This window comes from Chrysemys picta, chromosome 13, assembly GCF_011386835.1.
Source record: "Chrysemys picta bellii isolate R12L10 chromosome 13, ASM1138683v2, whole genome shotgun sequence".
Classification (NCBI taxonomy): Eukaryota; Metazoa; Chordata; order Testudines; family Emydidae; genus Chrysemys; species Chrysemys picta.
The window spans coordinates 23,711,331-23,736,495 of NC_088803.1; the positions used below are offsets into that span (position 1 = coordinate 23,711,331).

Below are 25,165 nucleotides of genomic sequence, written 5' to 3' on the forward strand. Positions count from 1 at the left end.
ATTGGATGTTAGATCTAGTTTGAAGCTGGCATTTTCAAAGAAGCCTAGGGGAATTAATTGCCCAAATCCCAATGAATTAACCATATATAAACCATCACCTTGAATACTGAAAATAGTTCTGGTCACTCCATTTCAATAAAGATATACTAGAGTAGGAAAAAGAAGAGAAAGGGGCAACAAAAATTATTAGAGGTATGAAACACCTTCCCTGTGAGGACAGATTAATAAGACTGGGACTGTTCAGAGTGGAAAAGAGACGACTGAGTGGGGATACAAGAGAGGTCTATAAAATCATGAATGGTGTGGAGAAAGTGAATAAGGAAATGTTATGAGACCATCAATGGCTATGAGCCAAGATGGTCAGGGACGCAACACTATGCTCTGGGTGTCCCTTAAACTCTGATTGCCAGAAGCTGGGACTAGACAATGGGGATGGACCACTCAATAATTGCCCTGTTCTGTTCATTCCCTCTGAAGCATCTGGTACTGGCCATCACTGGAAGACAGGCTACTGGGCTAGATGAGCCATTGGTCTGACCCAGTTGGCCATTCTTATGTTCTTTGAAAATCCCACTTTCACCATTTTGCCTAGGGAGGTTGTGGAATCTCCGTCTCTGGAGATATTTAAGAGTAGGTTAGATAAATGTCTATCAGGGCAGTATTTGGTCCTGCCATGCGGGCAGGGGACTGGACTCGATGACCTCTCGAGGTCCCTTCCAGTCCTATAATCTATGATTCTATGATCTAGGTCCTCTCCTTACGTTTACTATATAAAATTTGTGTCCCCACTAGTTGGAATTTAAGTGTTGCCATGGATCCTTGAGAAAAAAGGCCATACTGTTTAAAAAACTCACCTGGTTTGGAGAGGAAGTGAAGGCATTATATATATATAAATACACACACAAATATACATATTGGAATTTAGGAAAATTGATACAGGAAGCAAAGGGACACAAGGAGATATTTATGGCCAGCGGAGTTAAGGACAATTATTATGTTTTTTTAAAAAGTATAAGAAACAAAAATAATCCTGAGAGTACTACTGGGCCATTACTAGATGTAAATGATAGAATTATCCATAATAATGCAGAAAGGCAGAAGTATTCAATAAATATTTCTGGTCTGCATTTGGGAAATCAAAAACAGATGACATAGTAAAAAGAACAGGAGTACTTGTGGCACCTTAGAGACTAACAAATTTATTAGAGCACAAGCTTATGCTCTAATAAATTTGTTAGTCTCTAAGGTGCCACAAGTATTCCTGTTCTTTTTGCGGATACAGACTAACACGGCTGCTACTCTGAAAGTTGACATAGTGATATCGTACAATGACAATTACACAATTTCCCTTACACTAATATCTCTGAAAGATGATAAACATCATCTGTTATAATGGGAAATTTTAAAATCAGAAGGGCTGGAGAACTTGCATCCAAGAGTTTTAAAAGAGCTGGCTGAGGAGATCATTGGACTGTTAATATTGATTTTCAATAAGCCTTGGAGTCTGGAGAAGTTCCATAAGACTTGAAGAAAACTAATGTTGGGCCAATGTTTAAAAAGGGAAAACGGGCTGACCTAGGTAATTATAGGCATGTCTGTCTGCCATGGCTCCCAGGCAAGATAATGGACTGACTGATACAGGACTCAAGAAATAAAGAACTTAAAGGAAGGTACTATAATTAATGCCAGTCCACATGGGTTTATAGAAAATAGGTCCTGTCAAACTAATTGGATATCTTTTTGGGTGAGATTACAAGTTTGGCTGATAAAGGTAACAGTGTGGATGTAATAGACTTAGACTTTTATAAGACATTTGACTTGGTACCTCAAGACACTTTGATTAAAAAACTAGAAAGATGTAAAATCAACGGAGCAAACAGTAAATGGATTAACAGATTGCTCAAAATGTCATTGTAAATGAGAAATCATCATTGAGCAGGTGTGTTTCTAGTAGGGCCCTACAGAGATTGGTTCTTGGCCCTAGGCTATTTTTCATTTTTATCAGTGATCTATAAGAAAACATAAAATCATCACTGATAATGTTTACAGATAACAGAAAAATTGGAGGAATGGTAAATAACGAAGAGGCAAGGTCTCTTCTATAGAGCAATATGGATACCTTGATAAGCTGTATATAAGCAAACAATATGTGTTTTAACATGGTTAAATGTAAATGTATAGCTCTGGGAACAACAATTGTCAGCCAAACTTACAAGGTGGGGGACTTTATCGAGGGAAGCAGTGACTCTAAAAAAGATTTCAGGGCCAGGGTGGATAATCAGCTGAACATGAGCTCCCATTGAGATGCTGTGGCTAAAAAATTAATGCATGAATGGGGAATCTCAAATAGGAGTAGATGAGTTCATTTTTAATCTGTGTTTGGAACTGGTGTGACCACTGCTGGAATACTGTGTCCAGTTCTTGTGTTCACAATTCAAGAAGGATGTTGATAAATTGGAGAAGGTTCAGAGAGGAGCCAGGCAAATGGTTACAGGACTAGAAAACATGCCTTATAATGATAGACTCAAAGAGCTCAAACTATTTAGCTTAACAAAAAGAAGGTTAAGGGGTGAGTTGATCACAGACTATAAATTCCTACATGAGGAACAAATATTTATAATGAACTCTTCAATCTGGCAGAGAAAGGTCTAACGTGATCCAATGGCTGAAACTTGAAGCTAGAGGAATTCAAACAGGAAATAAAGTGCTTATTTTTACAGGGAGAGTAATTAATCATTGGATCCATTTACCAAGTCTAGTGGTGAATTCGCTGTCACTGGCAATTTTCAAATCAACATGGGATATTTTTTCTAAAAGACCGGATCCAGGAATTATTTTGCAGATGCTGTATGGCCTGTGTTATATGGGAGGCCAGACTAGATTATCACAATCTTCCCTTCTGGCCTTGGTATCTATGGATTTGCGTACTGGTGCCTTCCCCTGTTACAGGAGAGCTCGATAACTGTTTGTCTGTAAATGGTGAATAGCTCAGGTGCTAGTGGATTGCACTCAAGTATATGTGGAAGAAATCCTTGCTTTTCTAGGACTAATAAAACTCAAAGATGTGGCTTCTTCTGGGAGCTCTGTGTCTGTACCCAGGGGTCAAATTATGGTATTTATCATTATTTCACAGAAGGGGAAAATGAGGCTGAGGGAGGGGCTGGCATAACACTCTGAAGTTCACAGTGCAAAAAGCATTTGGGAAAGGCAGGGCTAGTGTGCTGGTTTCCTATGCTTTAACCAGGAGAGCAGCCTGACTTAGCAGAATGTGTTACACACTCTAGGGAAGTCTGTGACATTCTGTTGAGTTCACATGTCCCCAGGGTGATGGGGAGCTGAGGGTGGAGTACAAAACAGTTTCCCTCAGGCGATCAATTTGAGATGCAGTTCATGAACAAGGTAGGTGGGGTAAAGACAGTTGGATGGTGATGGAAAGAGATTCTAACCGATGTAGAGATCTACAACTTTGCCAGAGCCTTTTGGTTTTGAAGTGGCAGATTCTCTTTTATACTGACAATATTTCACAGCACTCTAACAGTGTAGGGGCTCCATAAAAGGGAAGTGCTGTAGAATGATCATACAGACTTTAAATCCTCTTGAAATGCTACAGTGGTGTAAAGTGACCTTCATGGAAATGAGAATCTGGTATGAAATCTTCTTATAATTGATATATTTCTAGGTGCGGGAAAAGCAAAATATACCACCTTACAATGCGCCACTGAGCAGCAGCCAAAGCTATTATGTGTCCTCTGGAGAGAAAAAGATTGGGAATGAAGGGAATTTATATTGACAAGCTCCGTCAGCACAGCCGGTAAGTTAGATCCACTAGCCAGGCATAGCTGGAGCTGAAATTAAAACTGAAACAGCTTCACCTTTCTTGGTAATGCGAGCCAGCTGGAAATTCCTCCTGCTGTTCCAAAAGTTTGCCTCATTAAGGAGTTACCAGACCTGTACTGGAAGACTGGACTTAATTCATTCCTCTGTTTTAATGTAGTGGATAGTCTAGGAGGAACACAAGGAAATAATATTCTTTATACATTCTATAACTAATACATCCAATTGATTCTTTGGCATCAAATACGTGGACAAAAATAAAAATATTTTAGCTTTCATCAAAAATGTTCATCTATTTTTTTTTCAATTTTCATCAAAAGACCAACATGTTTTGGTTAACTAAAAATGTTCAGTTTTAAATCAAAACATTCCTTTGATAAGTTATTGGCGTAGTGGATGAGGAGAAAACAGTAGCTGTGATTTATCTTGATTTAAGTAAGGCTTTTGATACAGTTCCCCATGACATTCTCATAAGCAAATTAGAGAAATAAGATCTAGAGGAAACTACTATTTAGTGGGTACACGACCTGTTGAAAGATGGTACTCAAAGAGTAGTTATCAATGGTTCACTGGCAATCTAGGAGTGTGAATTTAGTGGGGTCCTGCAGGTGTCAGTCCTGGGTTCAGTACCATCCAATATTTTCATTACTGATTTGCATAATGTAGTGGAGGTTGTCAATAATAAAATTGCAGATGACACCAAGCCAAGCGGGGTTGCAATCACTTTGGAGGACAGGATTAGAATTGAAAATGACCCTGACAAATTAGACAATTGGTCCATACTTAGCAAGATGAAATTTAAGAAAGGCTAGTGCAAAGTACTTTACTTTGAAAGGAGAAGTCAAATGCACAACTACAAAATGTGGGATAAAAGGCTAGATGGTAGGTCTGCTGAAAAGCATCTTGGGAATCACAAATGGAATATGAGTCAGAAATGTGATGCAGCTGTATAAAAGGCAAGTATCATTCTGGGGTGTATTAACAGGAGAGTGGTATGTAAGACACGGGAGGTAATTGTCCACACTACTGTGCGTGAAGGTGAGGCCCCAGTAGAGTAGTGTGTCCAATTCTGGGCACCACACTTTAGGAAAGATGTGAACAAATTGGACAGGTCCAGAGGAGAGAAACAAAAATGATAAAAGGTTTAGAAAACTTGAAAAGAAGACTTGTGTGAGGGGAAACTAACAACAATCTTCAAATATATTAAGGGTTATTATCAAGAGGGTGGGAATTGATGGTTCTCCATGTCCACTGAAGTTAGGACAAGAAGTAATGGGCTTAATCTGCAACAAAGTAGATTTAGGATACATCTTAGGAAAAACTTTCTAATTATAAGGGGTAGTTCAACTCTGGAACAAGCTTCCAGGGGAGGTTGTAGAATCCCCATCACTGCAACTTTTTGTAAATTGGTTGGACTTTTCACTGATAACCCAGGGTTATGTGGCCGTGCTACAGGACAAAGGGCTGGACTTAATGACTTATTGAGGTTACTTAACTTCTATAATTAAGATATTGGAAACTGAATTTTTCTGTTTATGAAAATCCCAAATTGTTTTATGAACATATTTTTTGCTAAAGTCTCCATTTCATCAAAAAGACATTTCCATCAAAAATGTTTAAATGGAAATAGAGATGTTTCAAGGAGCTCTAATAAATTAAACTCTTTAATTTATTGGTTCAGTAATTTATCTCAGACAAATAGAGAAGTTATCTATATATAAACATAAGAATGGCCATACTGGGTCAGACCAATGGCCCATCTAGCCCAATATCCTGTCTTGTGACAGTGGCCAGAGCCAGATGCTTCATAGACAATGAAAAGAACAGAGCAATTTTGAGTGATCCCTCCCCTGTTCTCCAATACCAACTTCTAGCAACTGGAGGTTTCTGGATGTCTATATCTGAGATCAGGGCACAGGGTACAGAAATGGGAATCTGAACTCTTATATTCTATGCCCAGTTTTCTCTCTGATTTGCATAAATTCCTTCACCTCCCTGACTTAATTTTCACTGCTGTGAAATGGGAACAATGATACTTTTCTAGTCAACCTTTCACTCCACTATGCCTTCAACCAGGCCGATAGCGTGCCAGTGTGTGTGTGGCTGAGTAGCCATTCTCTACACATTGCAGCGGTAAAGAACTAGTATAATTATCTGTACAAGGATGATACCAAACTGAAATATTGAGGAAGGACATTGCAGTTGGAATTCTCAAAGAAGCCTCAGGGAGTTAATTGTTCAACTTCCACTGAATGTTACAGAGAGCTGGGTACCTGGGTATCTGACCCCCTTAACCTCTTTGAAAATACCCAACTACAATGAGGATTGACCATTTATTCTTCCTACTGTACACTGACATCTCTCTCAGCTTTGGGAGCAATGGCCTTTGCAGAATGTGGCAAATATTCATGCAATAGCCGCGTGGATTATAGGTTGTTTTTTTAAGCATTTGACATTTCTTGGAAGGTGATTCCTAACTATTGTTCTGGTCTAGCCCAGACTGTGAAGCTGTGAGTGGAGCTGAGCCCTGGGGAGGTGAGTGGAAGAAGGGGGCTGTTTTGCAAAAGGAAACTGGGAGCCATTGCACTGTACATATGGGAAGCTGTTTCTTTGTTGTCTGCCTCTACTTGTTTGTCCTGTCTTCTGGATTGTAAGCTGTTTGGAGTAGGGATGGTTTCTATGCTATGTTTTTACAGTGCCTAACCCAATGGGGTCCCAACCATAGGTGGGACCCTAAGATTCTACCACAACACACAAGAAATACTGTATAATTCCTGTTTTTTAATGTTGTTTCCTTGCTGAGAATTTGAGATCGGGTTTTCAAAAAGGACTAAGCAGGGCTGCCCAGGAAAGAAGAATAACATTTTGTGAAAAATGTCACAGCTTCACACTTTGTTTTCATTTCAATGTGAAACAAAAATGAGACTCAAATTGGGTCTTCTACATCACACAGAAGTTCCCTAACCACCGGGCTAGAAAACTGATTTTTCTCAGGTTTTTGTTTTAATCAGAGACTTCAATCTATACCTGAGACACCATCCTGATGAGATTTTTGATCTAAACCTTGTGTGTTTCTGTGAAATATTACAGTTTTAACAAACTGGTGTTTTCCAAAGGGAAACAAAATGTTTTGTAGATTTTTTTTTACCCCAGCTCTACACCTAAGTAACACAAGTCCCATTGAAGGTCAGAAGAGTATCACTTATTTATGAGTGGAAATTGTATCAACTTTCAATGAGATCTGTGCATTCCTGCTCCGGACTCCTGATCAGAGTTGAAAGTTATCTTCCAAGGTTAAGCATGAAGAGAATGGGCCAAATCCTGAGATTTTCTCGGAGGGAGGAGTGGGGTGGATAGGCTAGATCATCAAGAGAGAAGATAACATAGGGTCAGCCATGGCACTGCCTCCTCAGGGGCCTCAGAGGAATGAAGAGTGGAGATCTCATCTTTATTGTAGCAAAGATTCCTGTGGCACCTTATAGACTAACAGATGTATAGGAGCATGAGCTTTTCGTGGCTCATGCTCCTATACGTCTGTTAGTCTATAAGGTGCCACAGGACTCTTTGCTGCTTTTACAGATCCAGACTAACACGGCTACCCCTCTGATACTTGACATCTTTATTGAGGAGGTAGAAAGATGCATAAGGGTGTTGAGTAGCACCCATTTTGTCTTCTCTTCTCTTAGTTTTAGTACCAGGTTTCTGGGGCCTGCACTACTGCACATCCAAATGTGTGATCAGCATGTTTAAATGTCTTATTATCTCTCATGTCTTGACAGATGGACATCATGGCTGGGACAGAAAGAAATCAAACCAACATGCAGGAGTTCATCCTCTTCAGCTTTCCTGGCACTTGGTATTTCCGGGTGGCCCTTGCTGTGCTGTTGCCTCTCAGAGTTGGTAAGACAACTCCCACCTGTTTATGCTCTCTGTATGTGTGTATATATATCTCCTCAATATATGTTCCATTCTATATGCATCCGAAGAAGTGGGCTGTAGTTCACGAAAGCTTATGCTCTAATAAATTTGTTAGTCTCTAAGGTGCCACAAGTACTCCTGTTCTTCTTCTAACAATCCTAGGGAATGTGTCCATCATAGCCCTAGAGAGGACCCACCCACGGCTTCACACCCTCATGTACTTCTTCCTCTGCAATCTCTCCTTCCTGGAGATCTGGTACACCACAGCATGTGTTCCCAAGCCATTGGCGTCATGCTGGGCACAAGCCAAATCATCTCTTTCACTGTCTGTCTCCTGCAATTGTTTTTTCTCCTCTCCTTGGGTGCCACAGAATGTTTCCTCTTGGCCATCATGGCCTATGACCGCTATCTGGCCATATGCCACCCATTGCGCTACAGTTCCCTCATGAACAGCACCTTCTGTGCTCAGCTGGCCCTCCTCTCTTGGCTGTGTGGGTTCCTGGCTGTCTCTGTGCTGGCAGCTCTTATATCCAGGTTGCCTTTCTGTGGCCGTAACGTCATCAATCATTTTATTTGTGACATAGATTCATGGATAGTGCTTTCTTGTGCTCACAAGCGCCTCATTGAACTGGCAACTTTCATCCACTCATTCATTGTTGTCATGGTCTCATGCACGATAACCCTGGTCTCCTACATTTTCATTATCTCCACCATCTTGAGAATCCCTTCAGTCCAAGGCCGGCAAAAGGCCTTTTCTACTTGCTCGACCCACCTCACTGTCGTGACTATCTGGTACGGCTCTGGCATTTTTCTGTATGTCAAGCCTTCTGCACAGAACTCGTTGGATTTGAATAAAACTATCAACATCTTTAACACTGTGGTAACTCCTCTACTAAACCCTTTTATTTACACTCTAAGAAACAAGAAGGTGAAGGAAGCCTTGGGAAAGACAGTCAGGGGAACGTTAAGTGGTTTTCAAAGACCCTGGATTTAGTAGAAATTCCAAGCTGTTAAGTTTGAGTGTCACTTACAAGGATCTGTATGGTTGGAACCATTCTTAATTACATTATGCCTACGGGAGTTAGGTTCCTAACTCCCATTGGATATTGTAGGCCTTGCTGGGGCCTCAATCATGGGTAACAATACCATGCAAAGTAGGCTGTGTCAGAATATTGGCTAACCAAATAATCACATTCCTGATCTGAAAGGATGCTACTGGAACACAAAGATCTCTTAAGTCACTGCATAAACACATTGCTAAGAGAGTGGCATAGGAACACACAGATTGCTTGTAAAGAAAAGGATGGGATGACAGAATAATGGATGAGGATGTTTTGTTTTAACTACATGATAGAAGGGTGGTAATAAGATATGGAATGCAATATATAACTTGTTGGTATACTGTATATGAGGAAGAGAGATAGGAGGGGCAACTTTGTATTGAGCAGACACCTTGTCACAGGCTTATATTTGTTAGTAAACCTGTAGCATGGTATGCACGGAACCAGTACCATGCTTTGTTGACAATAAAACTGTCCCAACCTTTGACACTGAACCGAGCGTGTGGTCCTTCCTTATGAGTAACATTGAGGTCTGCTAAATCAACAAGGTGCAAACTACGCTGGTGCAGCTAATACTGGACTTCCGGGCACAGCACAGGGGAAATATTAAGACACACAGCAATGCTAATGACACATATCAGACCAAGTTTCAAGCTGGCACTTTCAAAGGAACTGTGTAAATTAATTGCCCAAATCCCACTGAATTTGAATAGATGAAAAGTGGCTGAATTCCTTAGGCTTCTGAGGGACTGGCTTAGATCGAGGTGTCAAGAGAAGAAATTTTGGAACGATCCTTGCTTTTTATGGAAAATAGACCCTTTCAACTAATTGGATATCTGTTTTTCAGATGAGATTATAAGTTTGGCTGATAATGGTAATAGTGTTGATGTAATAGCCTTCATTAAAGCCTTTGGCTTGGTACCTCATGACAATTTGAATAAAAAAAACCTAGAATGACATAATATCAACATTAAAGAGAAAATGTGAGTGAGGTAACATCTTTTACTGGACCAATATCTGTTGATGACACAAGCTTTAGAATTTAGACAGAGTTCACAGAGCTGAGACCTGAAGAAGAGCTCTTTGTAAGTGCAAAGTCTTGTCTCTCTCACCAACAGACATTGGTCCAATGAAAGATGTTACCTCACCCACCTTGTCTCTTTAGTGTCTGGGACTGACACATCGACAACAGCACTGCATAGATAAAATCAATATAGCAACCATTAAATGGATTAATAGCTTGCTAACTGATAAGTCTCAAAATATAGTTATAAATAGAGAATCATCATCTAGAAGGTATCTCTCTGGTATGGTCCTGAAGGGATTGGTTGTTGGCACTATGCTATTTAATGTTTTTATAAACAACTTAGATTAAAGCATAAAAATCATCACAAGGTTGCAGATATTGCAAAAATTGGGGGAGTGGTAAATAATGAAGAAGTGAGGTTCCTAATATGGGGAAATATGGATTGCGTGGTAAACTGGATATAAGCAAATAATAATATATGTTTTAATGTGGTTAAATGTAAACGTATACCTACAGGAACAAAGTACGCAGGCCATACTCACAGGATGGGGGACTATATTCTGAGAAGTAATGACTCAGAAAAAGGTTTTGGGGCTGTCATAAATATAGAGGAAAGAGTAGCATAAAATCCCTCCTTGGCAGCTGTACTGAACTGCCTTACCTGTAAGGGGTTAAACAGTTCAATAACCTAGTTGGCACCTGCCCAGAAGGACCAATGAAGAAAGAAGAAACTTTCAAATCTGGGGGTGGGGGGTGAGAGGATTTGTTTGTTCTTCTCTTTGTTTGTTCCCTCTCCAGACAGAGAGAGAAGCCAAAACAGGTACATCTCCTGAAAATATACCTGGAATAATCCATCTAAAATCACAAAAATTGCAAGTAGGGCAAGGAAACGTGTTAGATTATCTTTTGTTTTAGCTTGTGAATTTTTCTATGCTAAAGAGGTAGTTTTATTGACCAGACAGGTTAAAGTGTTCTCCTACTGGTGAACGAGCCCACACATCTACCAATGTGATATATGCCATCATGTGCCAGCAATGACCCTCCTCCATGTACATTGGCCAAACCAGACAGTCTCTATGCAAAAGAATTAATGGACACAAATCTGACATCAGGAATCATAACACTAAAAAACCAGTAGAAGAATACTTTAACCTGTCTGGTCATTCAATGACAGACCTGCTGGTGGCAATTTTGCAACAGAAAGCTTCAAAAACAGACTCCAACAAGAAACTGCTGAGCTGGAATTGATATGCAAACTAGATACAATCAATTTAGGCTTGAATAGGGACTGGGAATGGCTGAGCCATTACAAACATTGAGTCTATCTCCCCTTGTAATTATTCTTACACTTCTTATCAAACTGTCTGTACTGGGCTAACTTGATTATCACTTCAAAAGTTTTTTTTCTCTTACTTAATTGGCCTCTCAGAGTTGGTAAGATAACTCCCACCTTTTTATGCTCTCTGTATGTGTATATATATATTTCCTCAATATATGTTCAATTCTATGCATCCAAAGAAGTGGGCTGTTGTAAATTTGTTAGTCTCTAAGGTGCCACAAGTACTCCTGTTCTTTTTGCTGAATTTTTATGTAAATCTCTTGGTGGTGGCAGCAATACCGTCCAAGGAGAAGGAAAGGAATTTGTGCCTTGGGAAAGTTTTAACCTAAGATGATGGAATATTAGCTTAGGGGGTCTTTCATGTGGGTCCCCACAAATGTACCCCAGAGTTCAGAGTTGGGGGGGGACGGAACCCTGACATGGTGGGATTCCAAGTGACCCTGCCCTGAATTTTTGTGTAAATCACATGGTGGTGGCAGCAATACCATCCAAGGACAAGGAAAGGAATTTGTGCCTTGGGGAAGTTTTAACCTAAGCTGGTAGAATATAAACTTAGGGGGTCTTTCATGCGGGTCCCCACATCTGTACCCCAGAGTTCAGAGTGTGTGGGGGGGAACCCTGACAGGGGCCATGGTGGATAACCAGCAGAACATGAGCTCCCAGTGAGATGCTGTAAAGGTCTAATGCAATGCTTGGATGCATAAAGAGGGGAATCTCAAGAAGGAGTAGAGAGGCCATTTTCTCTGTGTATCTGGCACTGGTGCAAACACTACTGGAATCCTGTGTCCAGTTCTGGTGTTTGTAACTCAAGAAAGATGATAAGCAACTGGAAATGGTTCAGAGAAACACCACAAGACAAACTGAAGGATTAGAAAACACACCCTAAGGTGATAGACTCAAAGAGCTCAATCTAGTTAGTTTAACAAAGAGCAAGTTAAGGGCTGACTTATCAAAGTCTCTAAATTCCTAGATGGGGTACAAATATTTATAATGGACTCTTCAATCTGGCAGAGAAAGTTCTAACACGATCCAGTGGCTGGAAGTTGAAACTAGACAAATTCAGACTGGGCATAAGGTGTTAATTTTTACAATGAGTGTAATTAGTTATTGGAACAATTTACCACGGTGTGTGGTGGGAATTTTTAAATCAAGATTGGATTTTTTTTTTAAATGCAGTAGGAATTATTTTGTAGAGGCCAAACTAGATGATCACAATGGCCTCTTCTGTCCTTGGAATCTATGAATCTATGGATTTGTGTACTGCTGCTTTCCCCTGTAACAGGAGTGCTCTGTAGCTGTATATCTGTAAATGGTGATTAGAACAGGTGCTAGTGGATTGCGCTCAAGTACATGCAGCAGAAATCCTTACCATTCTAGGACCCATAAAACTCATAGATGTGGCTTCTTCTGGGAGCTCTTTGTCTGTGCCCAGCAACTGGGAGGGTATTATGGTATTTATCATTATTTCACAGAAGGGGAAAATGAGGCTGGGGGAGGGGGCTGGCGTAACACACTGAAGTTCACAGTGTAAGAAGCATTTGGGAAAGGCAGGACTAGTGTGCTGGTTTCCTATGCTTTAACCAGGAGACCAGCCTGACTTAGCAGAATGTGTTACACACTCTAGGGAAGTCTGTGACATTCTGTTGAGTTCACATGTTCCCAGGGTGATGGGGAGCTGAGAGTGGAGTACAAAACAGTTCCCCCCATGCGATCCTTTTGAGCTGCCTTTTATGAGGAAGGTAGGTAGGGGTAAAGACAGTTGGATGGTGATGGAAAGGGATGCTAACTGATGTAGAGATCTACATACTTTGAGAGAGTTGTCTGGTTGTGAAGTGGCAGATTCTTATTTATACAGACTACCCTGCACACCACTCTAGCAGTGTACGAGGTTCCTAAAAGGGAAGTGCTGTAGAATGATCACAAAGACTTTAAGTCCCCTTGACAGTGGTGTAAAGTTACCATCACAGAAATGAGAATCACCTAAGAAATCTTCCTGCAATGTATATATATAGATTTGGGGAAAGCAAGTTACGCCATCCTACAATGCACCACTTAGCAGCAGCCAAGGCTGCTGTGTGTCTCCTGGAGAGAAAAAGATTGGGAATGAAGGGAGTTTATATTGACAAGTTCCATCAGCACAGCTGGTAAGACAGATCCACTAGCCAGACACACCTGGAATTGTAAAAGAAAGTAACTGTATTGTGAAATACCTTCACCTTTCAGGGCAATGTGAGCCAGCTGGAAATCGTCATTCTAAAAGTTTGCCTCATTGAGGAGTCAGCTGACCTATAGGAAGAATGGATACAGCTCATCTTTATTTTTAAATATATATTTTGTAGTCTAGGATGAGCAAAAGGAAATAGCATTCATTTTAAACTGTGTACCTAATAGAGTCAGTTGGGTTTTTTGCATCTAATATTTAGAGAACATAAGAACATAACATAAGAACGTAAGAATGGCTATGCTGGGTCAGACCAAAGGTCCATCTAGCCCAGGATCATGTCTTCCAACAGTGGCCAATGCCAGGTACCCCAGAAGGAATGAAAAGAACAGGTAATCATCAAGTGATCATCCCGTCACCTATTCCCAGCTTCTAGCAAACAGAGCTAGGGACACCATCCCTGGCTAATAGCCATTGATGGACATATCCTCCATAAAGATATTTTAATTTTCATCCAAAATTGTAATGCATTTCTTTCATTGAAAAAAATGATATTTTTTTGTTTAAAAACATTCAGTTTTAAATCAAAACATTTGTTTGACAGGGTTATTGGTCTAGCGGATGGGGGGAAGCTGTTGATGTGATATATCTTGATGTAAGTCAGGCTTTGACACAAACTAGAGAAATGTGGTCTAGAAGAAATTACTATCAGGTGGGTACACAAACGTGTAGTTATGAATGATTTACTGTTAAACTGGGACGGCGTGCCTAGTGGAGCCCTGCTGGGCTCAGTCCTGGGTCCAGTACTGCACAATATTTTCATTAATAACATGGATAATGAAATGGAGACTATGCTTAATAAAACTGTAGGTGACGCCAAGCTAGGAAGGGTTTCAAGCACTTTGGAGGACAGGATTAGAATTCAAAACGACCCTGAAAAATTAGAGAATTGGTCAACAATCAGCAAGATGAAATTCAAGCAAGACAAGTGCATTTTCCAAAACTTAGGAAGGGAAAATCAAATGCATAACTACAAAATGGGGGATAGCTGTCTAAGTGGTCGTACTGCTGACAAGTATCTGGGGGTTATAGTGGATCCCCTATTGAATACGAGGGAATGAAAACCAATAGTAAAAGGTTCTATTGCCATATAAATAAAAAGAAAACAAGGAAAGAAGTTGGACTGCTAAGCACTGAGGATGGGATAGAGATCAAAAATAATCTCAGCATGGATTTACACCTAAAAAAGTACTTTGCCTCCGTTTTTAATAAGGCTAATGAAGAATTTAGGAGTAGTGGCAGGTGGCTAATGAGAACGAGGATATGGAGGTAGAAATTACGTCTGAAGTGGAAGTCAAACTCAAACAGCTTAATGGACTATATCAGGGGCAGGGGGAAGGGTATCGTCTCCATCCAACAATATTAAAGGAATTGGCACATAAAATAGCAAGCCCAATAGCAAGGATCTTTAATGAATCTGTAAACTTAGGGGATGTAACATATGAGTGGAGAATTGCTAATATAGTACCCATTTTTAAGAATATGAAAAAATGATCTGGGAAACTACAGGTCTGTTAGTTTGCCCTCAATTGTATGCAAGGTCTTGGAACAAATTTTGAAAGAGAAAGTGGTAAGGACATAGAGGTTAAGTGTAATTGGGACAAAATACAACATGTTTTTTTAAAAGGTTAATCATGGCAGACCGAAGTGATCTCTTTCTTTGAGTAGCTAACTGATATTTTAGACAAAAGAAATGCAGTAGATCTGCACTACCTGTATTTCTGTAAGGCATCTGATACAGTTCCACACAGGAAATTCTTAGTTAAATGGGAGAAGATGGGGATTATTATGAGAACTGAAAAGTGGATAAGGAACTGCTTAAAGAAGAGCCTACAACAGGTCATAATGAAAGGTGAACTGTCAGGAGAGAGCGAGGTTACTAGTGGAGTTCCAATCTTATTTAACATTTTTAATACTGACCTTGGCACAAAAAGTGGGAGTGTGCTAATAAAATTTGCCGATGACATAAAGTTGGAAGGTATTGCCCATACAGAGGAGGACCAGAATATCATACAACAAGTTCCGGACAACCTTGTAAACTGGAATAATAGAAATGGGGTGAAATGTAATAGTGCAAAGTGCAAGGTCATTCATTTAGGGACTAACAACAAGAATTTTTGCTGTAAGCTGGGAGAAAGACCTGGGTGTATTGTTGATCACAGGATGACTATGAGCTGCCAATGTGTTGAGACCGTGAAAAAGATTAGTTCAGTCCTAGGATGCATCAGGCAAGGTATTCCATTAGAGACAGGTTAGTGTTGGTACCATAATACAAGTCAATAGTGAGATACCATCTGGAATATTCTGTCTCCTGTTTTTGAGAAAGATGAATTCAAACTGGAACAGGTGCAGAGAAGAGCCACTAGGAGAATCCGAGGAATGGAAAACCTACCTTGTGACAAGAGACTCAAAGAACTAGGCTTGTTTAGCCTAACCAAAAGAAGGCTGAGGGGAGATATGATTGCTGTCTATAAATACACCAGAGGGATAAACACCAGGGAGGGATAGGAGTTATTTAAGTTAAGCACCAATGTGAACACAAGAACAAATGGCTATAATTGGCCATCAGCAAGTTTAGGCTTGAAATTAGACAAAGGTTTCTAACCATCAGTGGAGTGAAGTTCTGCAACAGCCTTTGAAGGGGAGAAGTGGGGGCAAAAAACCTAACTGGCTTCAAGACTGAACCTGATAAGTTTATGGAGGGGATGATATGATGGGGCTGCCTACAATGGCATGTAGCCAATATGCAACCGCTAGTGGCAAATATCCCTAGTGGCTGGAGATGGGTAACTAGATGGGGAGGGCTCTGAGTTACTACAGAAAATTCTTTTCCAGGGGTCTGGCTGGTGGGTCTTGCCCACATGTTCAGGGTCTAACTGATCAGCATATATGGGGTCAGGAAGGAATTTTCCCCCAGGTCAGAGTGGGGTTTTTTCACTTTCCTCTGCAGCATGGGGCATGGGTCACTTGCTGGTTTAAACTGGTGTAAATGGTGGATTCTTTGTAACTTTAAGTATTTAAACCATGATTTGAGAATTTGGAAACTCAGACAGAGGTTAGGGGTCTAATACAGAAGTGGGTGGGCGAGGTTCTATGGTCTGTGATGTGCAGGAGCTCAGACTACATAGTCATGATGGTCCATTCTGACCTTAACATCTATGAGACTTAGGTGTCCCTGATGTACAATGGGAACAATTATACTTGCCTAGTCAACCATTCACTCCACTGTGCCTTCAATCAGGCCGCTAGAATGCTGGTGTGTTGTGTAGATGAATGGTCATTCTCTGCACAATGCAGCTGTAAAGAGCTACACAAGTGCTAAGGATCATTATCTGTCTGAGGATGATTTCAAACAACACTACAGAGAATGGACATTGCAGCTGGGGTGTTCAAAGAAGCCTAAGGGAGTTCCTGGTGCAGCTTTCACTGAGTTATTTCACTAGGAGGGTGGTGAAGCACTGAAATGGGTTACCTAGGGAAGTGGTGGAATCTCCATCCTTAGAGATTTTTAAGGCCCGTCTTAACAAAGCCTTGGCTGGGATGATTTAGTTGATGTTGGTCCTGCTTTGAGCAGGGGATTGGACTAGATGACCTCTTGAGGTCTCTTCCAACCCTAATATTCTATGATTCTATTATTTTAATGTTATAGAGAGCTGGGTACCTGAGTCCCCTAGACCCCTCTGAAAATACCAGGGTACAATGATGATCGAACATTTATTCTTCATGCCATAAACTGATGTCTCTCTCAGCTCCGGGAGCAATCACCATTGTAAAATGTGGCAAATATGCATGCAATAGTGGGGTGAGTTATAGGTTTCTTAAGCATTTGGCCTTGGACATTGTTTGGAACATTATTCCTAACTATAGTTCTGGTCTATCGCAGACTTTAAGGTTTGAGTGGAGATGATTTTCAGGGGAGGTGAGTAGTGGGTTGTTATGTGAAAGAGAAATGGGGAAGCCATTGAAATGTAAATCTTGGAAGTTGCATCTTTGTTGTTTGTTTTTACTGGTTTGTGTCTCTTGTCTTTTAGATTGCAAGCTTTTTGGAGTAGGGGTGGCTTCTATGCTATGTTTATTCAGTGCCTAGCACAATGGGTCTCCAACCAGAGGTGGGACCTTAAAATTCTACTAGAAGACAACAAGAAATAATAAACATAACCGCTATTTTCTATTTTTTTCCTTGTTACTGAGAATTTGATTTGGGTTTTTCAAAAGACACTATGAAAAATGGAAACAAGAATTCTATTTTGTGAAAAATGACATGGTTTCGCACTTTGTTTTCATTCCAATATGGAACAAAAATAAGACTCAAATTGGGTTCCCTACATCCCAAATAAGTGCCCTAAATAATGGTATAGAAAGCTGATTTTTTTTTCAGTTTTTTTTATTAGAAATTTCACTCTGAACATGAGACACCAGCCTGATGAGATTTTCAGCTAAACTTAGTGTGTTTTCATGAATTATTCTAGTTTCAACAAAATGGCATTTTTCAAAGGGATACAGTTTTCTAGATTTTTTTTTTACCACTCTAGGCGCAAGTAACACAAGCCCGATTGAAGGTCAGAAGAGTGCAAAGGATTTAGGAATAGAAATCCTGTCAACCTTCAATGCAACTTGTGCAAAAACTCCAGCTCTGTCCTGAGTAGACAGCAAAGTTGTCTTCCAAGGTTAGTGATGAAAAGAATGGACCAATCCTGAAACTTTCTCAGGGGTGGGTGGAGTGGGGTTGCTGAGCAAGATCATTAAGGGCTTGTCTATACTTACCGCGCTGGTTCGGCGGCAGGCAATCGAACTTCTGGGTTCGATTTATCGCGTCTTGTCTGGATGCGATAAATCGAACTCAGAAGTGCTCCCCATCGACTCCGGTAATCCTGCTCGCCGCAAGGAGTACGCGGAGTCGACGGGGGAGCCTGCCTGCCGGGTCTGGACGGCGGTAAGTTCGAACTAAGGTACGTCAACTTCAGCTACGTTATTCACGTAGCTGAAGTTGCGTACCTTAGTTCGATTTGGGGGTTTAGTGTAGACCAAGCCTAAGACATGAAAGATACCATAGGATGAACATGCATCCTCATGGGCCTTATAAGAATGATGAATTGAAATCTCATCTTCATTGTGGAGATGGAAAGATGCACAAGGCAGGACGGTGTTGAGTAGTACCCCTTTTACCTTCTCTTATCTTAGCTTTATTAACAGATTGTGGGATCTGTACTTCTGCACACCCAAATTTGTGTTCAATGTGTTTAAATGCCTTATGATCTCTCATGTCTTGACAGATGGACGTCATGGCTGCGACAAAAATAAGAAATCAAACCAGCGTGCAGGAGTTCATCTTACTGGGCTTTCCCGGAACTTGGTATTTCCAGATGTCCCTTGCTGTGCTGTTTTCTGTGATGTACGTCCTAACCATCCTAGGGAATGTGTCCATCATAGCCCTAGTGAGGACCCATCCACGGCTCCACATCCCTATGTACTTCTTCCTCTGCAATCTCTCCTTCCTGGAGATCTGGTACACCACAGCATGTGTTCCCAAGGCTATTGGCGTCATGCTGGGCACAAGCCAAACCATCTCATTTGCTGTCTGCCTCCTGCAATTGTTTTTTCTCCTCTCCATGGGCGCCACAGAATGTTTCCTCCTGGCCCTCATGGCCTATGACCGCTATCTGGCCATATGCCATCCATTGCGCTACAGTTCCCTCATGAACAGCACTTTCTGTGCTCAGCTGTCCCTTGCCTCTTGGCTGTGTGGTTTCCTGGCTATCTCTGTGCTTGTGTCTCTAATATCCAGGTTGCCTTTCTATGGCCCAAATATCATCAATCATTTCATTTGTGACATAGATTCCTGGATAGCCCTTTCCTGTGCTGACGCGCGCCTCGTTGAGCTGGCAACATTCATCGACTCATCATTCACAGACTTTTATAAAGCAGCGCACAAGCGACCAGGGAGCTTTGCGAACAGGGGCTGCTAACAGGGAGTTTCACAAGGGAGTTTGGAAGGGGAGCAGGAAGGGGGCGAGGGTCCCTTGCCAGTTCCATCTGTTTTCTCTTGATTCCCCTTAATACCTATAAAGCAACTACATTCATAACTTTTGCTTAAACAACCCTTTCAGCTGACAGGGGGCTGCAGACGGGAGTTTGACAGAGGGAGGCTTACGATGGTTAGGAAGACCCGCAACACCTGTGCCAGCACTGCTACTGTCTCCTCCACCTGTGCCTGTAGCCAGACAGAGTGCCTAAGCATGGATGCCTCTACCCAGATCCTGGTGTGGTTTTGCAAAGACTGTAACTTGCAATTTCCACTTACTGATATCCAGGCTGGGGGGACCATCCAATGTGAGAGGTGCCTGCTGCTGGAATCTCTCAGGCAGCAGGTGGGAGAGCTACAGGAGGAGGTGGCTAGGTTGAGGAGCATCCGTGTCCATGAGCAATTCCTCGACAGTGTCCATGTGGAGACAGCTGAGGTAGCTGTCCCAGTACACAGGACTGCTGATACACCACTGGTGGAGGAGGAGATGGCTCAGGGTGGACACTGGCAGCTGGTTACTTCTGGCAGCAGGCAGTGCTCCACCCTTGCTCCGAACCCTCCTGCCGTGGTTATAGGTAACCGTTATGCTCTTCTCGATACAGGAAAGAAGGAATCACTCCCTACAGTAAAGGAGGAGAAGCCTCGTACCCCTAAGGCTGGAGAGTCTGCTGCCACCACTGCGAATAGGAAACGTAGGGTAGTGGTGGTCGGAGACTCTCTGCTGAGGGGGACGGAGGCGCCCATCTGTCGCCCTGACATTTCATCTCGGGAGGTATGCTGCCTGCCGGGGGCCCGTATCCGAGACGTTACGGAGGCCTTGTCGAGGATTATCCAGCCCTCTGACTACTACCCCATGCTACTCATCCATGTGGGCACAAATGATACTGCGCGGTGTGACACTGAGCGGATCAAGAGTGACTACAGGGCTCTGGGAGTATGGGTGAAGGAGTTTGGAGCGCAGGTGGTATTCTCTTCAATTCTTCCTGTCAAAGGTAGGGGCCCGGGCAGAGACAGATGCATCATGGAGGTGAATGCCTGGCTGCGAAGATGGTGTCGCCAGGAGGGCTTTGGCTTCCTAGACCACGGGATGCTATTTGAGGAAGGACTGCTAGGCAGAGATGGCGTTCACCTTTCGAGGAGAGGAAAGACCCTATTCGGACACAGACTGGCTAACCTAGTGAGGAGGGCTTTAAACTAGGTTCGACGGGGACAGGTGAGCAAAGCCCACAGGTAAGTGGGGAACATGGAGACCGGGGAGATGGGTCGGAAACAAGAGGGAGTGTGGGCTATACTGGCAGAGAGAAAGAGTCAGGACAAAACTGGGAGGAAAGATCAAACCAGTATCTTAGATGCCTATATACAAATGCGAGAAGTATGGGGAATAAGCAGGAAGAACTGGAAGTGCTAATAAATAAATACAACTATGACATTGTTGGCATCACTGAAACTTGGTGGGATAATACACATGATTGGAATGTTGGTGTGGATGGGTACAGCTTGCTCAGGAAGGATAGACAGGGGAAAAAGGGAGGAGGTGTTGCCTTATATATTAAAAATGTACACACTTGGACTGAGGTAGAAATGGACATAGGAGACGGAAGTGTTGAGAGTCTCTGGGTTAGGCTAAAAGGGGCAAAAAACAAGGGAGATGTCATGCTAGGAGTCTACTACAGGCCACCTAACCAGGTGGAAGAGGTGGATGAGGCTTTTTTCAAGCAACTAACAAAATCATCCAAAGCCCAAGATTTGGTGGTGATGGGGGACTTCAACTATCCGGATATATGTTGGGAAAATAACACAGCGGGGCACAGACTATCCAACAAATTCTTGGACTGCATTGTAGACAACTTTTTATTTCAGAAGGTTGAAAAAGCTACTAGGGGGGAAGCTGTTCTAGACTTGATTTTAACAAATAGGGAGGAACTCGTTGAGAATGTGAAAGTAGAAGGCAGCCTGGGTGAAAGTGATCATGAAATCATAGAGTTTGCAATTCTAACGAAGGGTAGAAGGGAGAACAGCAAAATAGAGACAATGGATTTCAGGAAGGCAGATTTTGGGAAGCTCAGAGAGCTGATAGGTAAGGTCCCATGGGAATCAAGACTGAGGGGAAAAACAACTGAGGAGAGTTGGCAGTTTTTCAAAGGGACACTATTAAGGGCCCAAAAGCAAGCTATTCCGCTGGTTAGGAAAGATAGAAAATGTGGAAAAAGACCACCTTGGCTTAACCACGAGATCTTGCACGATCTAAAAAATAAAAAGGAGTCATATAAAAAATGGAAACTAGGACAGATTACAAAGGATGAATATAGGCAAACAACACAGGAATGCAGGGGCAAGATTAGAAAGGCAAAGGCACAAAATGAGCTCAAACTAGCTACGGGAATAAAAGGAAACAAGAAGACTTTTTATCAATACATTAGAAGCAAGAGGAAGACCAAAGACAGGGTAGGCCCACTGCTTAGTGAAGAGGGAGAAACAGTAACAGGAAACTTGGAAATGGCAGAGATGCTTAATGACTTCTTTGTTTCGGTCTTCACCGAGAAGTCTGAAGCAATGCCTAACATAGTGAATGCTAATGGGAAGGGGGTAGGTTTAGCGGATAAAATAAAAAAAGAACAAGTTAAAAATCACTTAGAAAAGTTAGATGCCTGCAAGTCACCCGGGCCTGATGAAATGCATCCTAGAATACTCAAGGAGCTAATAGAGGAGGTATCTGAGCCTCTAGCTATTATCTTTGGAAAGTCATGGGAGACAGGAGAGATTCCAGAAGACTGGAAAAGGGCAAATATAGTGCCCATCTATAAAAAGGGAAATAAAAACAACCCAGGAAACTACAGACCAGTTAGTTTAACTTCTGTGCCAGGGAAGATAATGGAGCAAGTAATTAAGGAAATCATCTGCAAACACTTGGAAGGTGGTAAGGTGATAGGGAACAGCCAGCATGGATTTGTGAAGAACAAATCATGTCAAACCAATCTGATAGCTTTCTTTGATAGAATAACGAGCCTTGTGGATAAGGGTGAAGCGGTGGATGTGGTATACCTAGACGTTAGTAAGGCATTTGATACGGTCTCGCATGATATTCTTATCGATAAACTAGGCAAATACAAATTAGATGGGGCTACTATAAGGTGGGTGCATAACTGGCTGGATAACCGTACTCAGAGAGTTGTTATTAATGGTTCCCAATCCTGCTGGAAAGGCGTAACGAGTGGGGTTCCGCAGGGGTCTGTTTTGGGACCGGCTCTGTTCAATATCTTCATCAACGACTTAGATATTGGCATAGAAAGTACGCTTATTAAGTTTGCGGATGATACCAAACTGGGAGGGATTGCAACTACTTTGGAGGACAGGGTCATAATTCAAAATGATCTGGACAAATTGGAGAAATGGTCTGAGTTAAACAGGATGAAGTTTAACAAAGACAAATGCAAAGTGCTCCACTTAGGAAGGAAAAATCAATTTCACACATACAGAATGGGAAAAGACTGTCTAGGAAGGAGTACGGCAGAAAGGGATCTAGGGGTTATAGTGGACCACAAGCTAAATATGAGTCAACAGTGTGATGCTGTTGCAAAAAAAGCAAACATGATTCTGGGATGCATTAACAGGTGTGTTGTGAGCAAGACACGAGAAGTCATTCTTCCGCTCTACTCTGCTCTGGTTAGGCCTCAGCTGGAGTATTGTGTCCAGTTCTGGGCGCCGCATTTTAAAAAAGATGTGGAGAAATTGGAAAGGGTCCAAAGAAGAGCAACAAGAATGATTAAAGGTCTTGAGAACATGACCTATGAAGGAAGGCTGAAAGAACTGGGTTTGTTTAGTTTGGAGAAGAGAAGACTGAGAGGGGACATGATAGCAGTTTTCAGGTATCTAAAAGGGTGTCATGAGGAGGAGGGAGAGAACTTGTTCACCTTAGCCTCTAAGGATAGAACCAGAAACAATGGGTTTAAACTGCAGCAAGGGAGGTCTAGGTTGGACATTAGGAAAAAGTTCCTAACTGTCAGGGTGGTTAAACACTGGAACAAATTGCCTAGGGAGGTTGTGGAATCTCCGTCTCTGGAGATATTTAAGAGTAGGTTAGATAAATGTCTATCAGGGATGGTCTAGACAGTATTTGGTCCTGCCATGCGGGCAGGGGACTGGACTCGATGACCTCTCGAGGTCCCTTCCAGTCCTATAATCTATGATTCTATGATTCTATGACTCGTTCATTGTTATCATGGTCTCATGTGCAATAACCGTGGTCTCCTACATTTTCATTATCTCCACCATCTTGAGAATCCCTTCAGCCCAAGGCTGGCAAAAGACCTTTTCCACTTGCATGGCCCATCTTACCATTGTGACTATCTGGTACGGCTCTGCCATTTTTCTTTTTCTCAAGCCTTCTGCGCAGAACTCACTGGATTTGAACAAAACTGTCAACATCTTTAACACTATTGTAACTCCACTATTAAACCCTTTCATTTACACTCTAAGAAACAAGGAGGTGAAGGAAGCCTTTGGAAAGACAGTCAGTGGAATACTAAGTGGTTTTAGAAAAGTAGAAACGTCATCAAAATGACCAAAACTTTAATCATAATGTCATGAAGGTAATTGATATAGGAAGCAAAAGAATTAAGTCATGGATTTTTCAAAGGACAGCCAACTCCTTTTCTTTTGCAATTGCAGTTGGACCTACAGCCTACCCCAAACCCTAATGTAACATTTCCTTAGTGCATGTTGTTGTGTCTTTGCTATACAACTTTCCTCATTTACTGTAACAACCTTGAAAGATGAGCTCCAGTGGGAGGAGGAAACTTTTTTGTGTTGAAGATTCCAAGATGCTAGGTTTGAATGTCACTCAGCAGGATCTGTATGGATGGATCCATTGTTAATTGCATAAGGCCCAAGGGAGGTAGGTTTCCAACTTCCATTGGATGTTGTAAGCCTTGCTGCGGCCCTAGATAGGCTAACATTCATATGTGTTTGTGGCGGGGGAGGGGGAGAGACACTAAATCAACCCACCATAGTACCATTTAATTTCAGAAAGGGGAACTAAACAAAAATGAGGAAGTTCATTAAACAGAAATTAAAAAGCAGTCACAAAAGTGAAAGGCCAACAAGCTGTATGGAGACTTTTTAAAAACACCATAATAGAGGCTCAAATTAAATGTGTAACCCAAATTTAAAATCATAGTAAGAGGACCACAGAAGTGCAACCATGGTTAAACAACAAAGTCAAAGAAGCAGTTAGAAGCAAAAAGAAATAGGAAAATAGGAAATTAAATCCTACTGAGGAAAAAAAAAGAGAATCAACTCTGGCAAGTCATTTGTAAAAGTATAATTTGGCAGGCCAAAAAAGAATTTGAAGAGCAGCTAGCCAAAGTCTCAAAGACTTACACCAACATTTTTTAAGTACATCAGACCAGGAATCCTGCCAAATACTCAGTGGGGCCACTGCACAATTGAGATGCTAAAGGAGCACTCAATGTCAGGCCATTGCAGAGAAGCTAAATTAATTCTTTGCATTAGTCTTCACTGCAGAGGATGTGAGGGAGGTTTCCACACCTGAGCCATGCTTTTTAGGTGACAAATCTGAGCAACTTTCCCTGTTTGTGGTGTTAATACAGATGTTGGAACAAATTGCTAAGTTGAGCAATCGTAAGTTTCTGGGATCAGACAGGTTTCAACCTAGAGTTCTGAAGGATCTCAAATAGGACATTGCCCAACTACTAAGTGTGGTATGTAACCTATCATTTAAATA

The 25,165-nt window shown here is 41.7% G+C and overlaps 1 protein-coding gene and 1 pseudogene across 1 annotated transcript; both read left to right on the plus strand.

Annotated features, from left to right (window-relative positions):
* The first annotated feature begins 3,381 nt into the window (after window positions 1-3,381).
* LOC103307319 (olfactory receptor 6F1-like) lies at window positions 3,382-8,746 on the plus strand (annotated as a pseudogene).
* Window positions 8,747-18,682: 9,936 nt separating this feature from the next.
* LOC135975294 (olfactory receptor 6F1-like) lies at window positions 18,683-24,858 on the plus strand. Its single transcript, XM_065565643.1, has 2 exons — window positions 18,683-19,293; window positions 23,623-24,858. The coding sequence occupies exons 1-2, from the start codon at window positions 18,683-18,685 to the stop codon at window positions 23,981-23,983; spliced, it is 972 nt and encodes a 323-aa protein (XP_065421715.1). The 3' UTR covers window positions 23,984-24,858.
* The last annotated feature ends 307 nt before the right edge of the window (window positions 24,859-25,165 follow it).